We start from the raw sequence: 19,484 nt of genomic DNA, 5'->3' as shown, positions 1-19,484 counted from the left end.
TCTTTAATAAAAATCTCGGTAAATATTACTTTAACTTTTAATTATTCTTTAATTATAAAAAGCTTTTTAAAATTATTATATTAATTATATATAACGTGGTTTATTACTAAGTCGGCTATTTTTCTATATTTTACTACTTTTATATAAATTAATTTAACCTTAACTTTATTAAACAAGGAGACGGCGACAGGACCGCCATTTTCGGCAGGTTTGGCCGCCGGCCTTGGTGGTCGGCTTGCCTCCAATCTGACGCCGCTTTAAGCCCAGACTTCGACCTGCCGGGTCTCTCGCTGCCCCATTTTTCTATGTCAAGTACCTCCACGTACCGACCCAGGTACCTCGACCAGAAACTGGAGACGGGTGCTTAAAAGTCACTGTTGGCCATTTCTGTCCTCCCACCTGGACTCGCTTGTCACCAACATCCAGAAACCGCTCCCATTCCCTTTGTTTGTGCCTACCGTGTAGGCATCCCATCATGGCGAATGCAGTGTCCGCCGTAAATGGCGGCATCGCTGCCACTTGCTTAAAAGGCGGCGACTGCAGCGTCTTCCTTCTGTTCTCCCACCACCATCTTCCCATCACCTCCAGGCCTGACTAGTACGAACACCTTTTTTCGGGCGCTTCCTATACGCCTTCATTGCACACCGCGCCGCCAATCCTATGCCTCGACTCCAGCGTTCCTACACCGACTCGGACGATTCCGATGCATCGTTTTCGCCGGACGACGATGAGGTCTTCGACGGCGACGACAGTGACAACGACGCCCATTCCGCCGCTACGAGCGTCAAAGATTTCAACCTCGCCGGCATCGACGATCTAGATGCTGACGATGCTGACGATGCCGACGCCGAGATAGATGTCGAGGATCAGATCCAACTCTTCGGCGGCAATCTCCATCCTCCAGCGTACTACATCCAGTCTATGGAAGTGTTCAATCAAGACGACTACGAGAGCGAAGATTACAAGAAGGGGACTACGCGGCTCATCAACAGCGTTGAGGAGCAGTGGTTTCGGTGCGCTACCTGCTGCCTCCTTCTTGTTCCGTGGGCTAACGAAGTATGTGCCAGGTTTTGCAAGGTCGTCAAACACCCTGACAGCTACCAACCGATCTCGATTTGCCTACTGTACAAATTCTTCGAATGGAGGCTGAACCAGAAATTCACACCGGACGCGAGACGGCTGCGCGGGATCAAGAAGCGTTCTTCACTGGGCACCTACTGGAAGGTGTTTCGACTCGCCTACGAGAGAGCGGTCGAGGAGAAGATCGAGCCCAAGTTGAATCGCTGCATGCACAAGGTATGTCCGCCTCATAGTCCGCTGGAAGACGTGACTGACCATGGTAGGTTCTCCGAGCCCTCTCGAAGAAATTTGCTCTCAGCAACGAGCGGAGACCGAACCGCTGCATGACGGTGGACCAGCTCGAAGGGCAAATCGAGACGACGCTGAGCACGACGAAGAAGTCGTTCAAGCTCGGCGAGATGCGCATCTATGCCGTACTGTTTCTCCTCCTCCTCGCTCCTGCCGGCGCTCGCCCGACGTCGATCCTGCGCCTTCGCTTCAGCCATCTCTTGATTGTGCTCGAGCGCGACCCGGAAGGCGGGCCTCACAACACACTCGTGAAGTTTACGTTGGCCTTTACCAAGTCCTACCTCGGCGAGAAGGCTGTGTTCGTCGCTTCCCGTCCCCTTCGATGCGGCGTGCTAATACTTGATCAGGAACACCTACCCACTGCCCGAAACCTTGTCGGCCTCCTCCTTGTTCCTGAACACCCATGTCTTCCTCCTGGGCATCTTGTTCCGCCATCGAGCGTTTCTTGCACCGACCCTCACTTCGCCCCATGACTTGAAGACGCTGAATATCCATCCCGGCGAGACGGAGTTGCTGCTGCCGCTCAGGAAGGAGTTGGATGATGTCTACGTCTTTCGTCGAGCTGTACAGTCGTTAATGGGGTATGTTATATCCGACAACGAAGCCATCTCCTATGGCATGATAGCAGCCTGGACGAGGAGGTGTGGCGAGCTGCTCGGATTGGCATACGAAACAATCCCGTATAACCTGCGCTACAATGCGGCGAACGCATGGACGACAAGCAGTCGGTCCCTTCCACCACCTCCTGTTGCGTACCAGGCTAACCCCGGACTGCAGTCGATATTAGCGAAGACCTGCGGAACCTTGCTATGGATCACGCCAACTCGGTCCCCGTGCGAAGGCACTACCTAGGGCGCGAGATCGATCGAGATATTGGCAGTATCGTCCGGGGCACCAAGCCACAGCACGCGCTCGTCAAGCAGTCTTGCAGCGTGGGCCACTCTATGAGCAAGCGCCGTCCCGTGGATCTGACTACCGAACAATCGGCATCCATCGCTACCCATCCGCGTATTCAAAGCCTAACGCGTGAGCTCCAGAAGCTACCTAGAGGGTCCGAGAAATACCAGAGTACCGTCCGTGTCCTGCGAAAAGACAAGCTGCGTCTGAGGAAGGAGCTCAAGCAGCAGATCAGACAAGCATGGACTGTCAAACAGGCCGTGGAAGACATTGAACGCCAACTGCAAGGTCGTGGTTTTGCCCCCTCGCCATCGGATCCGGTTACGACCAGCCCTCAGCGACCCGCACAAAAGCGGCTGATGGCGGCGCTTACGGCGCCGCCCGCTACAGACCTAGAAGGACAGTACCGACGACGCGATGACGCCATCGTCGCCGTCATGGTGTACTGCACAGTCGAGGAGGGCTGCACCGTGCCTCGGCGAAATACTGCATCGCCTAAGCAAGGCGGTCCTAAGCCGAGCCCGCCCCATGCCAGCCTAGTGGATGCCGCTATGGTTTCTGTCTTTGTCCGTAACAAGAAAGACAGGCCCCGGCGATGCTTTCTCTGTGTCGGAAAGGCACTCTCGCTTCCGCCCGAGGATCCTTTGGTCGAAGAGTTCATCCATGAGTTCTACACGTCGGGCGATGTGTCGAAGCATTTCCGACGTAAGCACTTGAAGAACATGAGTGACAATGATTCTAGCGACTGTCCAGCCTGCGACATGACGCTTGATCATAAGATGCACCTACAGAGACACGCCTTCGATACTCATGGCACTGTTTCCTGAGCAGCTAAGGGGCCCACATCCTCGATTATATCCTGGCCGACAATAGACGGTTTATATATTTGCGGTCCGCGATTATCTGCCTTGGTAAGGCAGTAGTAAGCATTAGACGAAATATCGGGATAGATAACTAGGAGCATGTGTCGTAATAGAACCAGAGTATAGTATGTAGTAATCAATCAATCAATCAATCAGATACTCTCACCGCCATCGCAAGACACCTAACCGTCGCAAGACGCTTAACCCGTCGTAGAACACCCAAACCTATTTGTTTAGTTCCAGCCGCCCTGAATTGATAATTTATTATCCGGACTAAACGATAGATATCTCGCCCTAGTATAGTAGATGAAATATGTACAATAGGCAGTGATCTTCAGCGTTAACTGGTACCCAATTTACCCTGATGATCACAAAGGAGATCGCGATGATTTGTATACAGTCCTGCCGATCCATAGCATCACGGTCTGGCAGTCATACCTTGGGATCCAACTTAGTGACAGCCATGCAGCGTTCGGCTATGGCCGCTCTTTCACAGCCAGCTGTTTTGTGACAGTACGAGTAGGACAGACGCAGTGGGCGGAAGCACCTGTATTTATGAGATTTCAAAACACTTGGGTCAGCAATCTCCCTTGTTATAATGCTACTGGTGGCAGGAAACAGAAAACCGGAACTACGCTGTCACTGGGCTGCTGACAGAATTGAATTGCAGAAAAGAATAGTAGGAAATAGGCTGTTGGCAGAAATGGGCTGCTGGCAGAACTGGGCTGCTAGCAGAAATGGAAAATCGTCAGCTGGCAGAAATGGGCTGCTGGCAGAACTGGGCTGCTGGCAGAAACTGGCTAGCAGAAACTGGTCGCAGAAAATTGCCAGTAGGAATTGGGAAACCAGCATGGCAGAAACTCGCTCGCCAGAAACCAGAAATCGGTTGCTGTCAGAAAAGCGCTAGAAACCAGGAACAGGAAACTAGATTGCTACTGATTGCTGTTACAGTACTATATTTAATTCATGTCAGAACAGTTTATTAAAGGTAGCCACTAAAAATAATAAGATATGGTAAAAGTCAAGCATATACTATATAGTAATCGCGCCCCTAATTGATTGATTGGTTGCTTAATAGGTTATCCCAGCCGCCCTAGTAGCAGCTGTGCAGCATTCAACTATAAATTAGGTGCTTCCGCCCGCCACGCCACGAAGAAGCCTTTCCGCTACGAGCTGTCCTACTACCAATAGGCTGGTATGGCGTACGGCACCTTTGCTGTTGTTGAGATATGTATTGGTGACCCCGCCTCGAATGTGAACAAGACCTTACAGCCATTGTATGTAAACAGAACAATATTGGCTGGCAATTTTCAGTAGGTGTCTACTAGGATACCTGGGGCAAAGGGGGGTTGGCCACATCGACCTCTAATCGTTTTTAACATCCTTTGGCAAGGCGGGCGAGCCAAGGTCTGGTTGAACAGCGTCCCCAGATTCGGGCCCTTTTGTACTCGATAATGAATTCGTATACTTAGCAAGCTTGACGAATTGCTCGCTTGTTTCAAAGACCAAAAACGAAGTGCAATGTAGACTTATCCACGAAAGGTACTGGGCAGCCAATCACAAATGTCAATTCAAGTTCGAAATCCGTCCTGATTTGAACTTTGTATGGATCCAGATCCAGCCTTGACGCCCCACTACGTTCGTTTTGTTCACTGGTCTAATAACAAGACAAAAGTAACAAAAGAGACAAAAGAGCAAGAATAAAGGCATTTCAAACCTATATAAAGAATGAATCACTCGCTGACAATTAGGATATTTTTCCCTTCTTCCCACCCTAAGGATAGCCCCTACTGTGAGGATAGACTCTCAAACAAAGAACGGTAAACAAACTGTTCAAGAGCACATGGAGAACGTTTCAAGGAACAACCCAAGCCCGGGTGTGCTGCCACCGCGTAAAAATAGGAACAGTAGCAACGAGAATATAGCCAAAAACTGGAAAACATGGGTGGAGCGCTGGCAAAAATTTCGGCGACAGCACGGAGCAGAGATTTACATCTATATCAAGGTTCCCTGCAGGCGTAAGCAGAACAAACAGTATCTCTTCTTATCTCACAGGGGAGTGTCACCGTTAATAATAGGCGAAGTCGTACGAATCCCCCTTCCGACTTGTTGATTTCTACTAAATAACTTAGGAAAAGCAGTATCCACCGCCTACTGTAGTTGTGGGGAGTGAGATGGATGGGCCGGACCAAGTCAAAGATGCAGCACCGGAAACGGTTGATCATAAGTGTTAGTCCTAGCGTGTAGGCATTCCACTCGATAAGCACAGCGTCTGTACATATCTTGTATTTGCTTCATTGTTGCTATATACAGACCTTTCCGGGGTTGGTCGTTGCGGGTCTTACCTTATAGGAGGTTTTCAGTCCCTGGGAACCAAAAACAGGTCACTAAAATAGGTGCTAGTCGTTCAAACAAGGTCACTGGCTCGCCCATAGATACAGGTGCTTTGCAAGTATCTTTCTTGTTTATTGTGCACTACCTCTAACACCGCTGAAGATGCAATATATCTGAGTACCTTCAAACCCAAGTTCAATCTGAAGCCTCTACTTAAAGTCTTCCAGAAAGCCAGCACTGTAGCTTCCGGGTTTTGCCAGTTATAGCTAAGACTGCCCTGCTTTACCCAGTGACCAGTAGCCCTCTTTAATTCGACAACGTAAGACAGTCCTGCAAATCACCCGGCTTGAGCCCAAAGAAACCAAGTTCCCGCCCTTCCGCGGTAGCATACATGTTCTATCGATCTTGCCGATCGACTACCCTCCACAATGGAAGCTCAAAATAGGGAGGGAAGAACCCCGAAAACTCCCAATCAATAATCCCGACGATCTTGAACATGTCTGGGTTGATAAAAATATTTTGAGGGCCGAGATCGTTATAGCAAAAGACAAAGGTATCGCCTTTCGAAGATATTTGCGGCCAAGGACGGCGATCTCGTTCGTACACTCGATTTGGTGGAAATACTGGAAGATTGGAGTCAACACTCCCAATAAAACTTCGACGTAGCGATCGAAGCTGTGGTAGAATCACATCCTCAATCTCCTTGTCGACGACCTGGATTGCGGCCGGCCTGGATTGCTCCGCAAGATCGTCGAGTAACACTCCATTCCTGATTCGTTCCGTTTCAAGATGGGCGATTCCGTCTTGGTCATCATAGAATCGACATGTGGGAACGGGTATATTTGTTTGGGAGGCGACGAACTGAATAGATGCTGCCTCGTTTATCAGTCATTCACGAGCCCAGAATGGGTGCATGATCTCGCCGCCTAGGTTTCTGCCAATTCCTCTTTGCGAAGCTCCCTTTTGATGACTCGACCTTCTTCAATGATGATACAACGTTCCCAAGACTTTATGGTTATGGGATACTGTCGAGGTAAGCTGGCATCGGTCGCCATGATTTGTGAAGTTTTGCCAGACGGCGAGACAGGCCGAACACTGGCTTATGTGGTTCCCCTTAAGTACTGACAACATAGCACGGTCCCCCAATTTCAAGCTTGGCACAGCTTGGGCCTCACTCAGCCCACGACTACGACGCAAGCTTGAGATTTGTTGAGTTGGGATAGATACCTCGAGAGAGTGTAAACATAAGTCACTATCAAACGGATACGGAATTGCAAAATAAGTTACGTATATTTGAGATACGTAAACCTGCCATGCTCAATGACATACAACCCCGGCCTTAAGACAAGATTCCCCGTAGTTTATCAACTACACGTTCTATTTATACAGACGTATAGCATCTCTGCACTTCTGCAGTTGTTCATTAATTAGCGCTGGCGAACGGCACTAGAAGGATGTTTATATACCAATTTACTATCGATAAGATTATTTTGGGTTATGCTTGGTAGCGTTTGGTCCACATTTTGGATCGGCGCACATCCCGTGTGGGTTGGCGCCACAAGTGTTGCATTTGCCCTTATGGGTGTCTGAAGTGACGGAGCGGCAATGGTAGCATTTATAGGTAGCCATAGTGGGGAAAGAGAAGCGCTTGACAAGAGCTGCTGTTGGGGTCTTGTACGGGACCACTACGCAACGCGTAAGATCTGTCTTCCTTTATTATGCAACGCCTCCTAACCTACTTCTTTACAGACATCGAACATGTGCGCCCGTGTCCAATCTGTCAGAATGACCTAATATCCTGCCGCATGTATTCCTTATGTAAAGATTGATATAAACAGGTGCTGCTTGCAGATACTTTTCATTATGTATTAATAGTTTATTACCGTTAGGCTGAAGGAGAACAAAGTGCAATAAACGTACATTATACTCCTAGTAACTGGTTTACTTCGATTATTGTCTGTGCATGTGTGCAGGTTTTAGACAGCCTTGCCGAGCAGTATGCATCCAGGCGTACTGTTTGCGGACTCTGTTCAACGTACCCTTCCAACTGATGGGGCCATAGATAGGAGATGCTGAGGAGAGGGAGCCCCAGGCTTCTACCGATCTTGATTGCTGAGTGAGCAATGCGTTCCAATAGGCTACCCGCGTCTTCGATATTCCCGCCACGCCCAAGTTCTTCGAGGCCAGTGAGGTAGCTCTCGCTACGCTGGGTCGGTGTGAAGGGCTGCATTTGGTTGAGAATGCGGTAAGTAGACAGTAGAGCAAGGAGCGTCAACATGAACTCGTCCGGGGACAGCTGGCCGGCCAGTTTACGGCTCAAATTAACGCTGAAAGCAAACGCAGGGAGACCGCTAATCCATCCGTCGGGGCAGGATTGGTGACTTCTATTGTTCGCGTAAAAGCAAATATGAAGGAGAAGGTAATTTTCTGCGATTGCGAGATGTGGTACTGTTTCTAAGTGTTCTCTGACATCCCATGAGTAGTTGGTTCAGAAGATAGGGATGAGACTTACAAGAAGAATTCAGGGGTACCAATTTCCCGTGTGTGAGAGTGATGCAGCGAGGCACGATAGCGAGAGACCGAGTCCGTGATAGAAGACGTATCTGACAAACTCCTCAAATCACCTGTCTCTGAGTCTTCTTCGACGAATGCATTCAACAGGCCATCGTTGCAGGAACTGTTTTGGCAACCCATGGAAAAGCCTGAATGACTTAAAGATTGGTGGAGAAGCGTGGGAGCAGTGCATGGTCGATCTGTTACTCCCGACGAGGTCGCAAAGCCAGAGGTGTTTTCGCTTGTCGGCATCTCCATAGAGGCTGCATCGCTCGATTGGCCAAGCCAGTGCGGGCCACTTGAACATAAGCCGGAGTCTGCGGCATCGTTTTCTATTATGGGGATTGCTAAAAGGAGGAGATCGAGCCCAGTGGCTTTGTACTCAGTGGGGACACTGTTCATTGTACTGGAGGTTGAGAGCGTGAAAGGGCTGGAAATACCTGAGCAGGAGATGATGAAAATAATCTGCAATGTATTACGAGGAACGGATGACTGATTTATAGCTTGCTCGATCTCAATATTCTATGTCACCACAGGACAGCTCGAAGCACAGTGCCAGCCTAGCCCCTTTCCTAGATTCAGCATCGGTACAAACATATACACGAGTGGTTAACGCAGGGTACTATGTAGCATTCATTAATCTAGTCTCCTCCCAGGGGACTAGAAGCTGGTCAGTACTTGATTTTACCTAGTACTTAGAGCTGCCTGCTAATCGTAAGGACGGGTAGTGGGAAGGGTTAAAGGGTTTCACTCTAGTGAAGGCGGCCTCCTTGATCGGATGGACCGGTGCCGTTTCTTACCAGTGCGACTGCCTTTGCAGCTGTCTCACCAGACTTATACTTGGCTGCGTGCTTCTATAGCCTAGGCAGATTCCAAGGATTAGAGCCGGACAAATCCGGTTTGTACCTCAAGCGATAAGGATACCTCGAATCTTAAGATATGGGAGGAGACAATTAGTAGGCTGTAAGGAAGTGGAGCGAAAGAGATCTGGTATGTTATGTGATGTCCCTTATTGGACACTTTATGACAGGACTATTAAGGGGCTATCTGTTGCTTTTAGGAGACCTAAGCGGTAATTACTAGTAATCCCCGTAGTTATTACACTTCAGAACGAAGCCTTAATGTCTGACAACTGTGAGGGAGGCCGTGATGGCGATTCTACTCACCTTACCCCTGGATAAGTAAATTGGACGAAGATTGAGGTAGGAGTCTAAAAACTATTACACCTTTTTAGTATACGCTACTTTAAGAACTTCTATTATTACGGAATAACTAGCTTCGAAGCAATTTCTCTTATATTCGTAAGCTTATAATAGCTACGTATACTTTATTTTATAAGTCTTTAGCTAAAACTATTTGGACAGCTTTTATAGCCCCTTTTTAAACTTTCCGTATAGTCGAACGTAAATATTAATACCTTAGTTGGATGTTAGTTAAATAAAGGTACTTTATATAGTCTATAAGTCCTATATAACCCTACTCTGCTGTAAAGACGCCACTGAGCGTCGGCGCGTTTACTGAGTGATCGATAATACGGGGCAGGAAGACCTAGGGATATTTCGATAGCCGACGACGTATATAAAAGCCCCGAGGCCCTATAGTTCTGGTCTATATCGTATAACGCTCTGGTTTTTACCTATTTTATACTTAGTCGTTACTAAATCTTCTTAGTATTATTATACTAACTTCTTATAGAGCTTAATAATTCTAGGCTCGTTATCGTTAGCGGAGCAGTATTTACCGAGGTTTTAACTACACTTTGGAACTGCTATACCGTTTAGAATCTTCCGTCACGGAACGAGGTTTATGCGTTAATACCGCTAAATGTGCGACATCGGTATATATTTATTATTTGCTTTATTTTTACATTAATTGTTAGAATGTCCACCTCGGCGACCCTTCTGGCCCTGTCCTGGCAAAGATATGAGTTGCCGTTTCGTTACTTGTTACTAACACTCTCATTATGGAGTATGCTTCGGGAGGTAGGTTGTGTCTCAGCCTATTCTAGCTATGGCTTCCTAACAGGCAGAAGTCTTTCCTTGCAGGAGGAACATGGAGTCCTGGACAACGGTCATTCGCCCCTGTACCTCTCGCTTGCATTTCCCTAGGAGCCTGCTTGTGCCTCTCAGTTGGCGTTGTCTTTGAGGGCTTCATAGTATCCTGGGGTGGGACTCTGCGTCAAATAGCGACGATTTCATTTCGGCTTTGGCTAGTCTGGGAGTGGCTTCGGGTAGCCCAGGATATGTCGCAGTGTAGGTCGTATATAGCTGCTCACAATGTGCTTCGAATTCTTGCCTTTGGCGCCAATATGCTAGGATATTCGGCCCAGAGTATGACCGAAGAGCTTCTGGTACGTATGTAGCTTCTGTTCAAAGGGCTGGGCTAATCCTACAGATCACATCAACAACGTGTGCCACGTACGACCTAATGACTACTTGTCTGACTGCGGGCCCGAAGATAATGCAACGCATTGTGCCCCGGGCTACCGTTTCTGAGCTCTCCCCATCCGCTAATCACCTGGCGCCGATCTCGACAAGCTCTTTACAAAGCTGAGCTGGATTTTCCCGAGGCAGATGGAGGGTTGGAGTGTGATGACTATCATTCCCGTATAGGAGCAGGGAAATAGTGCTAAGTGCTCAAATCCGGGCAGGCCCATGGGCTCTGGCATTCCTGTACGATTCTTCCATACTATATGCAATAAAACTACCCATTCTCCAAATCCGTTAGAAACCCCATTACCCCTTAGAATCGTGGTCTGCCCTCCCTAGACTTGGATACAGCTGGCTGGTGATCCTTGGGCCTAGGAAGGGTTGTAAACTGTTTAATGAGATATGCTTACGAACACGACCATTCGTCGACACGTATGTCTCCGTAGGCATACCCCCAAGGACCTTGAACCCTCTCGTTGCTGAGAGCAACAGAACCACTCGGCCATGCCGACGGCTGATCTGGCAGATAATTCCAGTACAAATCTGTACTAGACGGTGCCGTTTCCCGCCACTGCTAACTTCACTCCTACTGTCCTAATTTGCGCTTTTTACATGATCTCTCGTGACGCTGTATATTATTTGGTGGCCACGTCTGATTGCAATGCTCACATTGGACCTTATCAGACTTTCTGCGTTTTCTAGTATTTTGTAAGCTAATATATTTGCACGTGGTATGAGTACTTACTCATGAGATTTCTTTGCATGTAAGCCTACCTCGGAACGAGATCCTCGAAAATCGCAAGTACGGCAACGGACTTTCTCTTCCTCTTTCTCTTGGGCAATGGATAATGACTCGGCAATAGGATGTGTTACTGAAACAAAAGAACCGCCGACTAAATGATGTTCCGTTATATGTGGAACTAGGTCCACCGCAGAGTGACGACATAATGGACAGGTCTTCTCCGAATGAGAATCAATAATGTGTTGCGCAAGTCGAGTTTCGGCAGGGACCTCGAAACAGGCTGGTACGGGGCATCTTTGGACATTGTGGACCACCCGACGATGTGTACCAAGTTCCTCCTGCTTCAGCACATTGCCGCATTCATCGCATTTCACCCAGAAGTGAACCGTCGTAAGGTGGTATTCGAAGATCGCAGACGCTAGAGTTAGACCGCATTCGTCACAGTGCTTCTCTAGGTGACAAAGTTCGATATGACTCCTCTCGAACTCTGACTCGAGATCGGGGCAATCCGGGCACCTTTGCCACCGATCCTTTTGCTTCATGTGTGAAAAGAGTGTTCCACTTGCGATAACTGTTTCGCATTTTGGACATTCAATCCACTCATGATACTTGGCAACATGGTTGGCAAACCCTTCTCTTCCGGGTTTGCACCTTGGGCACAGTTGCAATTCATGATGGGAAGTGAGATGATTCTGCAGTAAACAAGTGGGTATTAAAACCTCAATCTCTTTCGCTTGGCAGAGAAAACAAGCTTGCATCGGTAAGTGTTTCTGGGGGTCGTCAAGCACGGAGTTGCAATGTCCACAGGTATGCATATCGATCGTATGTTCAGCCATACTCACAACCTCCCCCCAACATAGTTGGCAGATATGCTCAGCTTGGTGATGTTCGTCAATACCGCTAAGAGTTATATGAGATTCGCAAAGGGTGCAAATTCGCAAGTGGTGCGAATTGTTCAGATGGTCGGCCTCTGATGTGGTTTTAGTGATCATGTAGCAGTAGGGACATGTGACGAATCCAGTCTGCTTAACAATGCTGTAGGCTATGGGATCGCCTGCATTGCAGCCGGCAGGGAAAAATGATCTTGGATAATCCTGGTAGAAGCCTTTGCATTCTTCGGTAGAAAGAAGGAAATCCCTAGAAGCTCGTGCATGGTCGACGGTAGGCCATCTATTATGTGGCACGTGTTCACCACGGTGATCGGGGTGGCAATGCAGTACGGCGATTCGGAATGCTTTTTGAATAGCTGGTGGGTTGTAATTGGCCGGATCAATACCGAGTGCATCGAAAGGACTATATTCCAGCCAGGGTAAGTTCATAGTGGTGAGGAGGGTGAGGAGGGTGAGGAGGGTGAGGAGGGTGAGGAGGGTGAGGAGGGTGAGGAGGGTGAGGAGGGTGAGGAGGGTGAGGAGGGTGAGGAGGGTGAGGAGGGTGAGGAGGGTGAGGAGGGTGAGGGAGGGTGAGGAGGGTGAGGAGGGTGAGGAGGGTGAGGAGGGTGAGGAGGGTGAGGAGGGTGAGGAGGGTGAGGAGGGTGAGGAGGGTGAGGAGGGTGAGGAGGGTGAGGAGGGTGAGGAGGGTGAGGAGGGTGAGGAGGGTGAGGAGGGTGAGGAGGGTGAGGAGGGTGAGGAGGGTGAGGAGGGTGAGGAGGGTGAGGAGGGTGAGGAGGGTGAGGAGGGTGAGGAGGGTGAGGAGGGTGAGGAGGGTGAGGAGGGTGAGGAGGGTGAGGAGGGTGAGGAGGGTGAGGAGGGTGAGGAGGGTGAGGAGGGTGAGGAGGGTGAGGAGGGTGAGGAGGGCAAGTTGGGATGAGTGGGGATAGGTATATAATCTATGTTCACCCCACCGGACTGGATAATGATTTGGCCGCAAACCGCATCGTCCGTTAAACCTAAGTACTAGGCCTTTTTAAAGGATTCATCATTCGATATACATTCTCACTGTCTCCGGATTGTGGCTATTAAATTTAGCTGTAATATAGGATTCGTTTTACAACAATAATAGTCTGCTGTTTTATAAGCTGCCGGTAGAATAAGGAGTTATTCGCACTGTTTTAGTTTAGCATCTAAGAGGCTTGGGCCAGTTCAGAGCCTAAGGCACATCGCTAACGTTGGTGCGCCCATTACGAGCGCACTCACCGCAAGTGCCCACCCAACATCACCACCGGAGAGTTAAGGTGAGTGCTGGTTACTATGTACTTGATGACCTGAAGTACTGCGCTTATCTCACAAAGTACCGGTCAGTGCCAAGACCGGAGTGGGTCCAACTCTAATAAACTGTTCGATTTTAGAAAGCGGAAACCGATTTCGAGTTCGACTGGTAAACATACAGTCACATGCACGTATTGGAGGAGAGCAGAGAAGCTGCGCTTTCGCTTAAACGAGCCTAGGTACGCTGTTTTCGTGTACCTGACTGACTTACATGACGAGGAGGGCTAGAGGCCAGAGTGGGCTGAAACACTGTAGGCTTGTATCTGCACAATGCCTTGCCAGAGCTGCTAAAAACCGTAACCCCGCGCAACGCTTAGTGGTCCCATATCAATTAGGTGGTACCTCAAAACACCAGCACAAGTGGAAGTTCATGCCACATTGTTCACCACGACATCAATTCATGCATCATGGCTGAACAAAGGAATCCAAACGATCTGGAAAGCCGACTTCGAGAAGCTTTAGAACTCGTCAAAAGGGCAGAGAAAGAGCGAGAAGAAGCGGAGAGAGGACAACAGGAGGAGCGACGACGCGCCGATAGGGAGCAGCAACGCGCCGAGAGGGAGCAGCAACGCGCCGAGAGGGAGCAGCAACGCGCCGATATCTCTGAAGAACAGACACGACCAACAACATTCGACGAATACATCGCCGCTTGCCATGCCTCTGTATTCTCTAGGTTCGCCATCGAACCAAACCCGCAGCTGACTTCGAAGGGCCCCATAACCAATCCTCGTGACAAATGGTGTCCGAAGAACCTGAGGCCATGGCCCGACTTCATCGAGCAGCAAAGAATCGTCTTTGGCACACTCTACGATACCTTTCCTACCAAGCGCCGTGTTTTTGAGAACAGAAACTTCCTTGCCGGCCTCGGTAACAGGATCTCGCAGCGGCCGATTGCGGACGAGAAGACCCTCGAATATTTTCTACATAACAGCGTAGAGGATCCGGTCAGGGCCATTCTACAGCAGCTAAAAAGAGTGGAAGAAGTCAGCAGCGCCTATCAAATTGGAGAGGGTATCATCTTCGAGAATCATCCGCACGCTATCAGTGATGTCGCCGAAGAGGTTGTGGCAAGGGAAACTCCAGCATCACCGCCGCGGACGCCAAACCATCGACGCGATCTCCACCAACTACGACCAGATCAGATATGTGTTTACCGAGACGACAGCTCCATGTCGGCACTACGTACCATGATCTATATCTGCGAGTACAAGCCGCCTCACAAGCTGACCGTTGCGCATCTTCGTGTCGGGCTTCGGGCGATGGACATCTACAAAGAAGTGGTAAATCGGAAGCTAATACCGACCTCTGCCGACCCCGACGCCCGCTTTCAGTACCACGCAGAGAAGCTGGTAGCATCGGCCATTACACAGACATATCATTATATAGTAGAAAGTGGTCTCGAGTATGGCCTGCTTACGACGGGCGAGGTGATTGTATTTCTCAAGGTCGATTGGGACGAGCCACAGACTCTGTATTATCATTTGGCGGAGCCTGGTCCAGAGGTATTGGCTCATCCGAACAGTGCCAACATTTGCTCGGCTGTCGGTCAATACTTGGCGTTTACCCTGACGGCTCTCGGCGCGCCTGGCGAACGCCGGCAGCACGGGCAAGAGGAGCGCCAGAGAGCTATGGGTAGCCTTAGGACCTGGGCTGAGGATTTCGAAGCAACACTACGTTCTATTCCCGAAAATGAACGGTCGGCATCGCCGGAAAACTCGTCTTGCTATATACCTACAACCTACGAAGAGGTCGATCGCTCACCGCGCCGCTCACCGCACTTACTCCGTCGAAGGAGACGTCGGTCCCCTGATGGACTGCCTGAGGGACAGTCAAGAAAGGGTCAGCCGGAATCATCCGACGATGACGAAGCAGCACCAAAGCCACCGGATACTCCCACTCCTAAGGGACGAAAAGAGGTCCGGCGCAGCCAGCGCCTGGCGCATCGGCCTCCTCCAGAAGGAAGTGGTGCGCAGGAGCAGCCATACTGTTCCCAAAGATGCCTTTTGGGGATGGTTCAAGGAGGGTTCCTGGATTCGAAATGTCCGAACGTGAGGCTTCACCGCCAAGGTGACGCAGGCGACCGTGAGCATCATCCGATCAATCACACAGAGTGGATTCGCCTTCTCCGAGAACAGCTAAAGCAGTCTCTTGACGATGGGATCACGCCGCTAGGCGAAGGTGGTGCGCGGAGTGTACTGTTTAGAGTAACCCTCCTCGCCTATGGCTACACCTTTGTTAGCAAAGGTACCGTGCAAGCTTTTGTCAAGGACCTCGAGCACGAGACTGCGGTCTATCAGCGGCTCAGGCCCATCCAAGGTGTATACGTGCCCGTCTTCCTGGGCGCTATTGACCTCCGGTCCATGAGCAAAATCTATTACTATGACCATCGAGTCTATGTTGTGCATTTGACATTCCTATCTTGGGGTGGTTCTAGTATTTCGCAGTGGGCGAAGGACGGGCAGCAATCTCTCCAAGGCGAGGCTTTTCGGGCCCTGCAGGCCCTTCATAGCGAGGGGGTGATTCACCGGGATGTGCGACGGGCAAACATGCTGTTCAATCCTGACACGAATGCCGTTATGCTGATTGACTTTGAACGGGCTTCACTGCTCCAACCGATTCGACCTCCGCTTGTCCAATTGGTGCCGAACAAGCGGAAGCGTACCCCAAGCAAATCGGATAGCAGGAAGGCAGATCGCCAGCCAGGGAATGGAAGAGGCAAACGTGAAATATTCTCAGATGATATTATGGATTTGAGAGCTGTTCTCAGTGAGCATGATATGTAACGGATCATTGCGTAACTGCCGTGATACCACGATCCGCTAGGTTCCAAAACCTGTAGTCTAATGTCTTCCGTCTCCCAAGTGGCTGTTGACGCCCCATGACCGGATGCTGGCTTTAAAACGCTTTATATTTGATAATAGCATTAATATGAGAATGAATTCCTACTTGTGCAGCATATCACCCACAATGCAGGTCATCCCGAACTGGATGACACCCGCTCGGCGACGGAGCTGTTTACTCTGGTCCGATCTTGCGACCCCTTTCTCTTTTGACAACATCTTGGCACAGCTAAAACCATCTTCCCTGTGTAATCCGCTAATGTTATTTTGAATGGCAGCCATTCGGTCGCATAGGCTCCCGCATCGTTTTCTACTTCGATAATGTTGACCTGCAAGACGTCTGGGTCTGATTCGTCCAGCGTAACAAGATGATCGAACGTAACGCCATAGTAGTCGATGCGACTATTGTGATCAGTAACAGAGTAAGGTATCTGGGAACCCAAGGACGTATTTACCTTAATGGCTGTTCCACTATCCAGCCTAGATATTCATCCCGTACAACCATATCATCACCTGCTTTGGGTTCCATTTTATATATTGCTTTGAAAGCCAATCTTGCAAGAGCCGGGCCGGCCGGCTGCGGAAAATGTAAGTGTGTGGGGTCAGTCTGCCATGATATCGTCGGAAGCAGTCGTTCAATTGCCAGAGTTGGGCCTTCGATTTGAATCCGGAGAGGCTGGCTGGGTTCTGGCAGATGTAGACGGTGAGCCGGAATCTGGATGCAATCTGGGATATGAAGTTTGAGGGCCATGATGCTGTGTATGAATCGCTAACTGATGTTACCAAGAAAGTCAAGATGTTCAACAATAAAAGGAAAAGGCAAATAGCTAATGGAGCAGTAGATTACAGCGATTGCATTGTTACGTATTGTTATATACTGTGCGTTGCCTGCTAGGTACAGAGCAAGCATATGTAAACCCGCAAAAATAGGTCCACAGCTGACCCCGCACTCTACCCTGGCCTTGGGCAACCTCACCTTTAGTGAGCAAGCCCTGGCTAGTTCAGGAGGACGGCGGAGTGTTGCAAGCCGTGGCGCCGCAATTTTGTGTGAATGTTCTACCATTTCGGTAGGTCTTTAAACAGGAGTTCGGATTCGGGCAACCAGTCTTGTCAGTCCGCGTCCCTTTGACATGGCCACAGCTGTAGTAGTCGGTAATAACTGTACACATCTTTGGAGGTTCAGATCTGTCAGGTCATGATAGAAAGCTGGTGTTTACCTTGGTCATATGACGGCCGACAACGTTGTTCGCTTAGATGTGAAGATTCGTACTTCGACAATGAAGAGGCAATTCAAGGTGAATACGAGCTTCGATATAAGTAGATGATAAGTCAAAAGACTCAGACATCAAGAATGGATAAAGAATGGACATGTTACGCATGGCCGACTAGCCCGGCTGAGCGAACCATCTTATCTTTCCAGACCATGGTCGTTATCCATATCACAAAGAAATGGATGCTTGTCTGGGATCAGTGTGTTTTACATTGGTCGTTTCGATCACGTAGGTGTGGGAGCGAGCATGTTCGCGGTAAGCAGTTGCATATTACACTGGCTTGTGTCGGCCGCGAAAGACGTGGTCAAATGGGGGCTGCAGCAACTACTTGGGTGACTTGGGTATGCAATCAATGATTTGCTGGAACTTATCACTTGCCACGGGACAATGCAGTTTCCTGTCATATGTCAAGGCTTAATTGAGAAAGTTGCACCAGGTGTGCACTCCCGTCGCTGATCCTAGGAGCACTGGGGATACCACCCACACGTACCCAAATTCACCGTTACCGACCCGTTCACAAGCAGTTCCCATCCATTTGTTGAACATCAAGTTCGAATGCCAGCTCTCGCTACGAGAGATCGTTAAGAACACCAACTTAAGCATCGTACAGATTATTATCAGAGTGTGCGACCCGTTGCATATGCAAATCAAGGATAGCACAGGCAATCGAAGAGGTACAGTTCCCACGAAATAGCGGTGGGGTGAGGGGAGGCAGCGATTGCGATCAAACTCCCTCGTAACAAAATAGCGGAAGCAACTAAAGGCCCACATGTCTCGAGCCCACCAACCATTCATAGATCGCCATCTTTGAAGGATTTGTCAGGTTGGCTATGACCGTTTTACTGGACATGCGAACCTCGCGTCCCTTTCCCAGGGCAGCTTCCACCTATATTAATATTATCTTTGATGCTGCCTTCAGTCATCGGTAGTCGTATTGATGTTGATATGGTCTACTTAGCATGATGCCTGGCGCCGTAGAGGATGAAGATTATAAATGTTGGTGCCACCAAGGCATCGAAGTCCCTCGCAATATGATGGGCTGACACAGCAAGGTTGACTGTGCTATAACCATGTCTAGCTGCTCTCTCATGAAAATTTACTGGCGTTGTAGTTTTGGTTTGCGTGAATGTTCCATCGAATTAACACGCTTCTGTAGACGCCGTGGCTTCAAGTACGTGGGAGGTAGCAGTGATCATCTTACTTGAACAGTGGGTAATTTTAACCCCCGCACCGCTATGGGATACGGAAATCCCCACACTTCATTAACCATAAAGCTGCTAACACTGCGATATCACCTAATGCAAACCTTGCCACTGATAACTCTTCTATCTACGCGAAGAAGATGAGTCAAACTTCACTAATTTGTAATCTGTGTTCGGTGCCATGGCCATCATTCGGGGAGTTGCGCACACACCTTCTTGTGCATTTCAAGTCTCTACAGGTGAGGACCAAGCCCCAATCAACTTGCCTTGCTCTTACAATGAGATCACAGGATGACATGAACCAAGTTGTGGGGCAATTGAGCGGATTTCTGGGGAGCGAAGTCACAAATGCAGTCAACCAGGCATCCAAAGCTTTCCCATGTAGATGCTGCACGTCTTCATTCGATACACAATCTCGCCTCCTACGCCACGGGGCTACACGTAGGTGAACAACTCTTCTCAAACGGGCCGAAATCTATGCTTATCTCTCTTTTGGCAGACTGCCACAGATTGATCAGCTGTGCCCATTGCGCCCATGAGTTTCACGGCGCTTTCAAATTTTTGTACCAACACGACTGCGCCAGAGACTGCCCTACCGAGCAGGTCCGGCAGATACAGGCCGAGATCAAGGACTTGATGGGATGTGCTCCGAACGTCGTCCGTTCTTACATCCGGCGGAATAAGGTTAAAAAGGTTTCCGCAAGCAACTACATCGATCATGCTGATTCCATAGCACGTTCGCGACAGCCCATATTTCAATTAGAGGCCGCCAGATCCGGAA

At 49.3% G+C, this 19,484-nt stretch overlaps 5 protein-coding genes across 5 annotated transcripts; 3 read left to right on the top strand and 2 right to left on the bottom strand.

Moving 5' to 3' along the window:
* Window positions 1-660: 660 nt before the first annotated feature.
* On the top strand, window positions 661-3,092 carry PG994_010007 (C2H2 finger domain-containing protein; the record flags this gene model as incomplete). The annotated part of the gene is made up of 4 exons (XM_066861416.1): window positions 661-1,296; window positions 1,344-1,666; window positions 1,716-2,092; window positions 2,146-3,092. 4 exons carry the CDS (start codon window positions 661-663, stop codon window positions 3,090-3,092), a joined length of 2,283 nt encoding a protein of 760 aa, XP_066710526.1.
* A 4,320-nt stretch (window positions 3,093-7,412) lies between these two features.
* On the bottom strand, window positions 7,413-8,417 carry PG994_010006 (uncharacterized protein; the record flags this gene model as incomplete). The annotated part of the gene is made up of 3 exons (XM_066861415.1): window positions 7,413-7,419; window positions 7,502-7,846; window positions 7,975-8,417. The coding sequence occupies 3 exons, from the start codon at window positions 8,415-8,417 to the stop codon at window positions 7,413-7,415; spliced, it is 795 nt and encodes a 264-aa protein (XP_066710525.1).
* Window positions 8,418-12,337: 3,920 nt separating this feature from the next.
* PG994_010005 (uncharacterized protein) lies at window positions 12,338-12,992 on the top strand (the record flags this gene model as incomplete). Its single annotated transcript, XM_066861414.1, has 2 exons — window positions 12,338-12,347; window positions 12,508-12,992. The coding sequence occupies 2 exons, from the start codon at window positions 12,338-12,340 to the stop codon at window positions 12,990-12,992; spliced, it is 495 nt and encodes a 164-aa protein (XP_066710524.1).
* Window positions 12,993-13,797: 805 nt separating this feature from the next.
* Window positions 13,798-16,173, top strand: PG994_010004 (uncharacterized protein; the record flags this gene model as incomplete). The annotated part of the gene is made up of 1 exon (XM_066861413.1): window positions 13,798-16,173. One exon carries the CDS (start codon window positions 13,798-13,800, stop codon window positions 16,171-16,173), a length of 2,376 nt encoding a protein of 791 aa, XP_066710523.1.
* Window positions 16,174-16,364: 191 nt separating this feature from the next.
* Window positions 16,365-16,981, bottom strand: PG994_010003 (uncharacterized protein; the record flags this gene model as incomplete). Its single annotated transcript, XM_066861412.1, has 2 exons — window positions 16,365-16,632; window positions 16,686-16,981. The coding sequence occupies 2 exons, from the start codon at window positions 16,979-16,981 to the stop codon at window positions 16,365-16,367; spliced, it is 564 nt and encodes a 187-aa protein (XP_066710522.1).
* Between the last annotated feature and the right edge of the window lie 2,503 nt (window positions 16,982-19,484).

The sequence above is a fragment of the Apiospora phragmitis genome (assembly GCF_038363925.1).
Source record: "Apiospora phragmitis strain CBS 135458 chromosome Unknown utg000010l:1.0-9815664.0:1.0-9183399.0, whole genome shotgun sequence".
In the NCBI taxonomy this organism is placed as follows: Eukaryota; Fungi; Ascomycota; class Sordariomycetes; order Amphisphaeriales; family Apiosporaceae; genus Apiospora; species Apiospora phragmitis.
The sequence above is the reverse complement of the archived record's forward strand: the minus strand, read 5'-3'. Positions and strand labels throughout refer to the sequence as shown.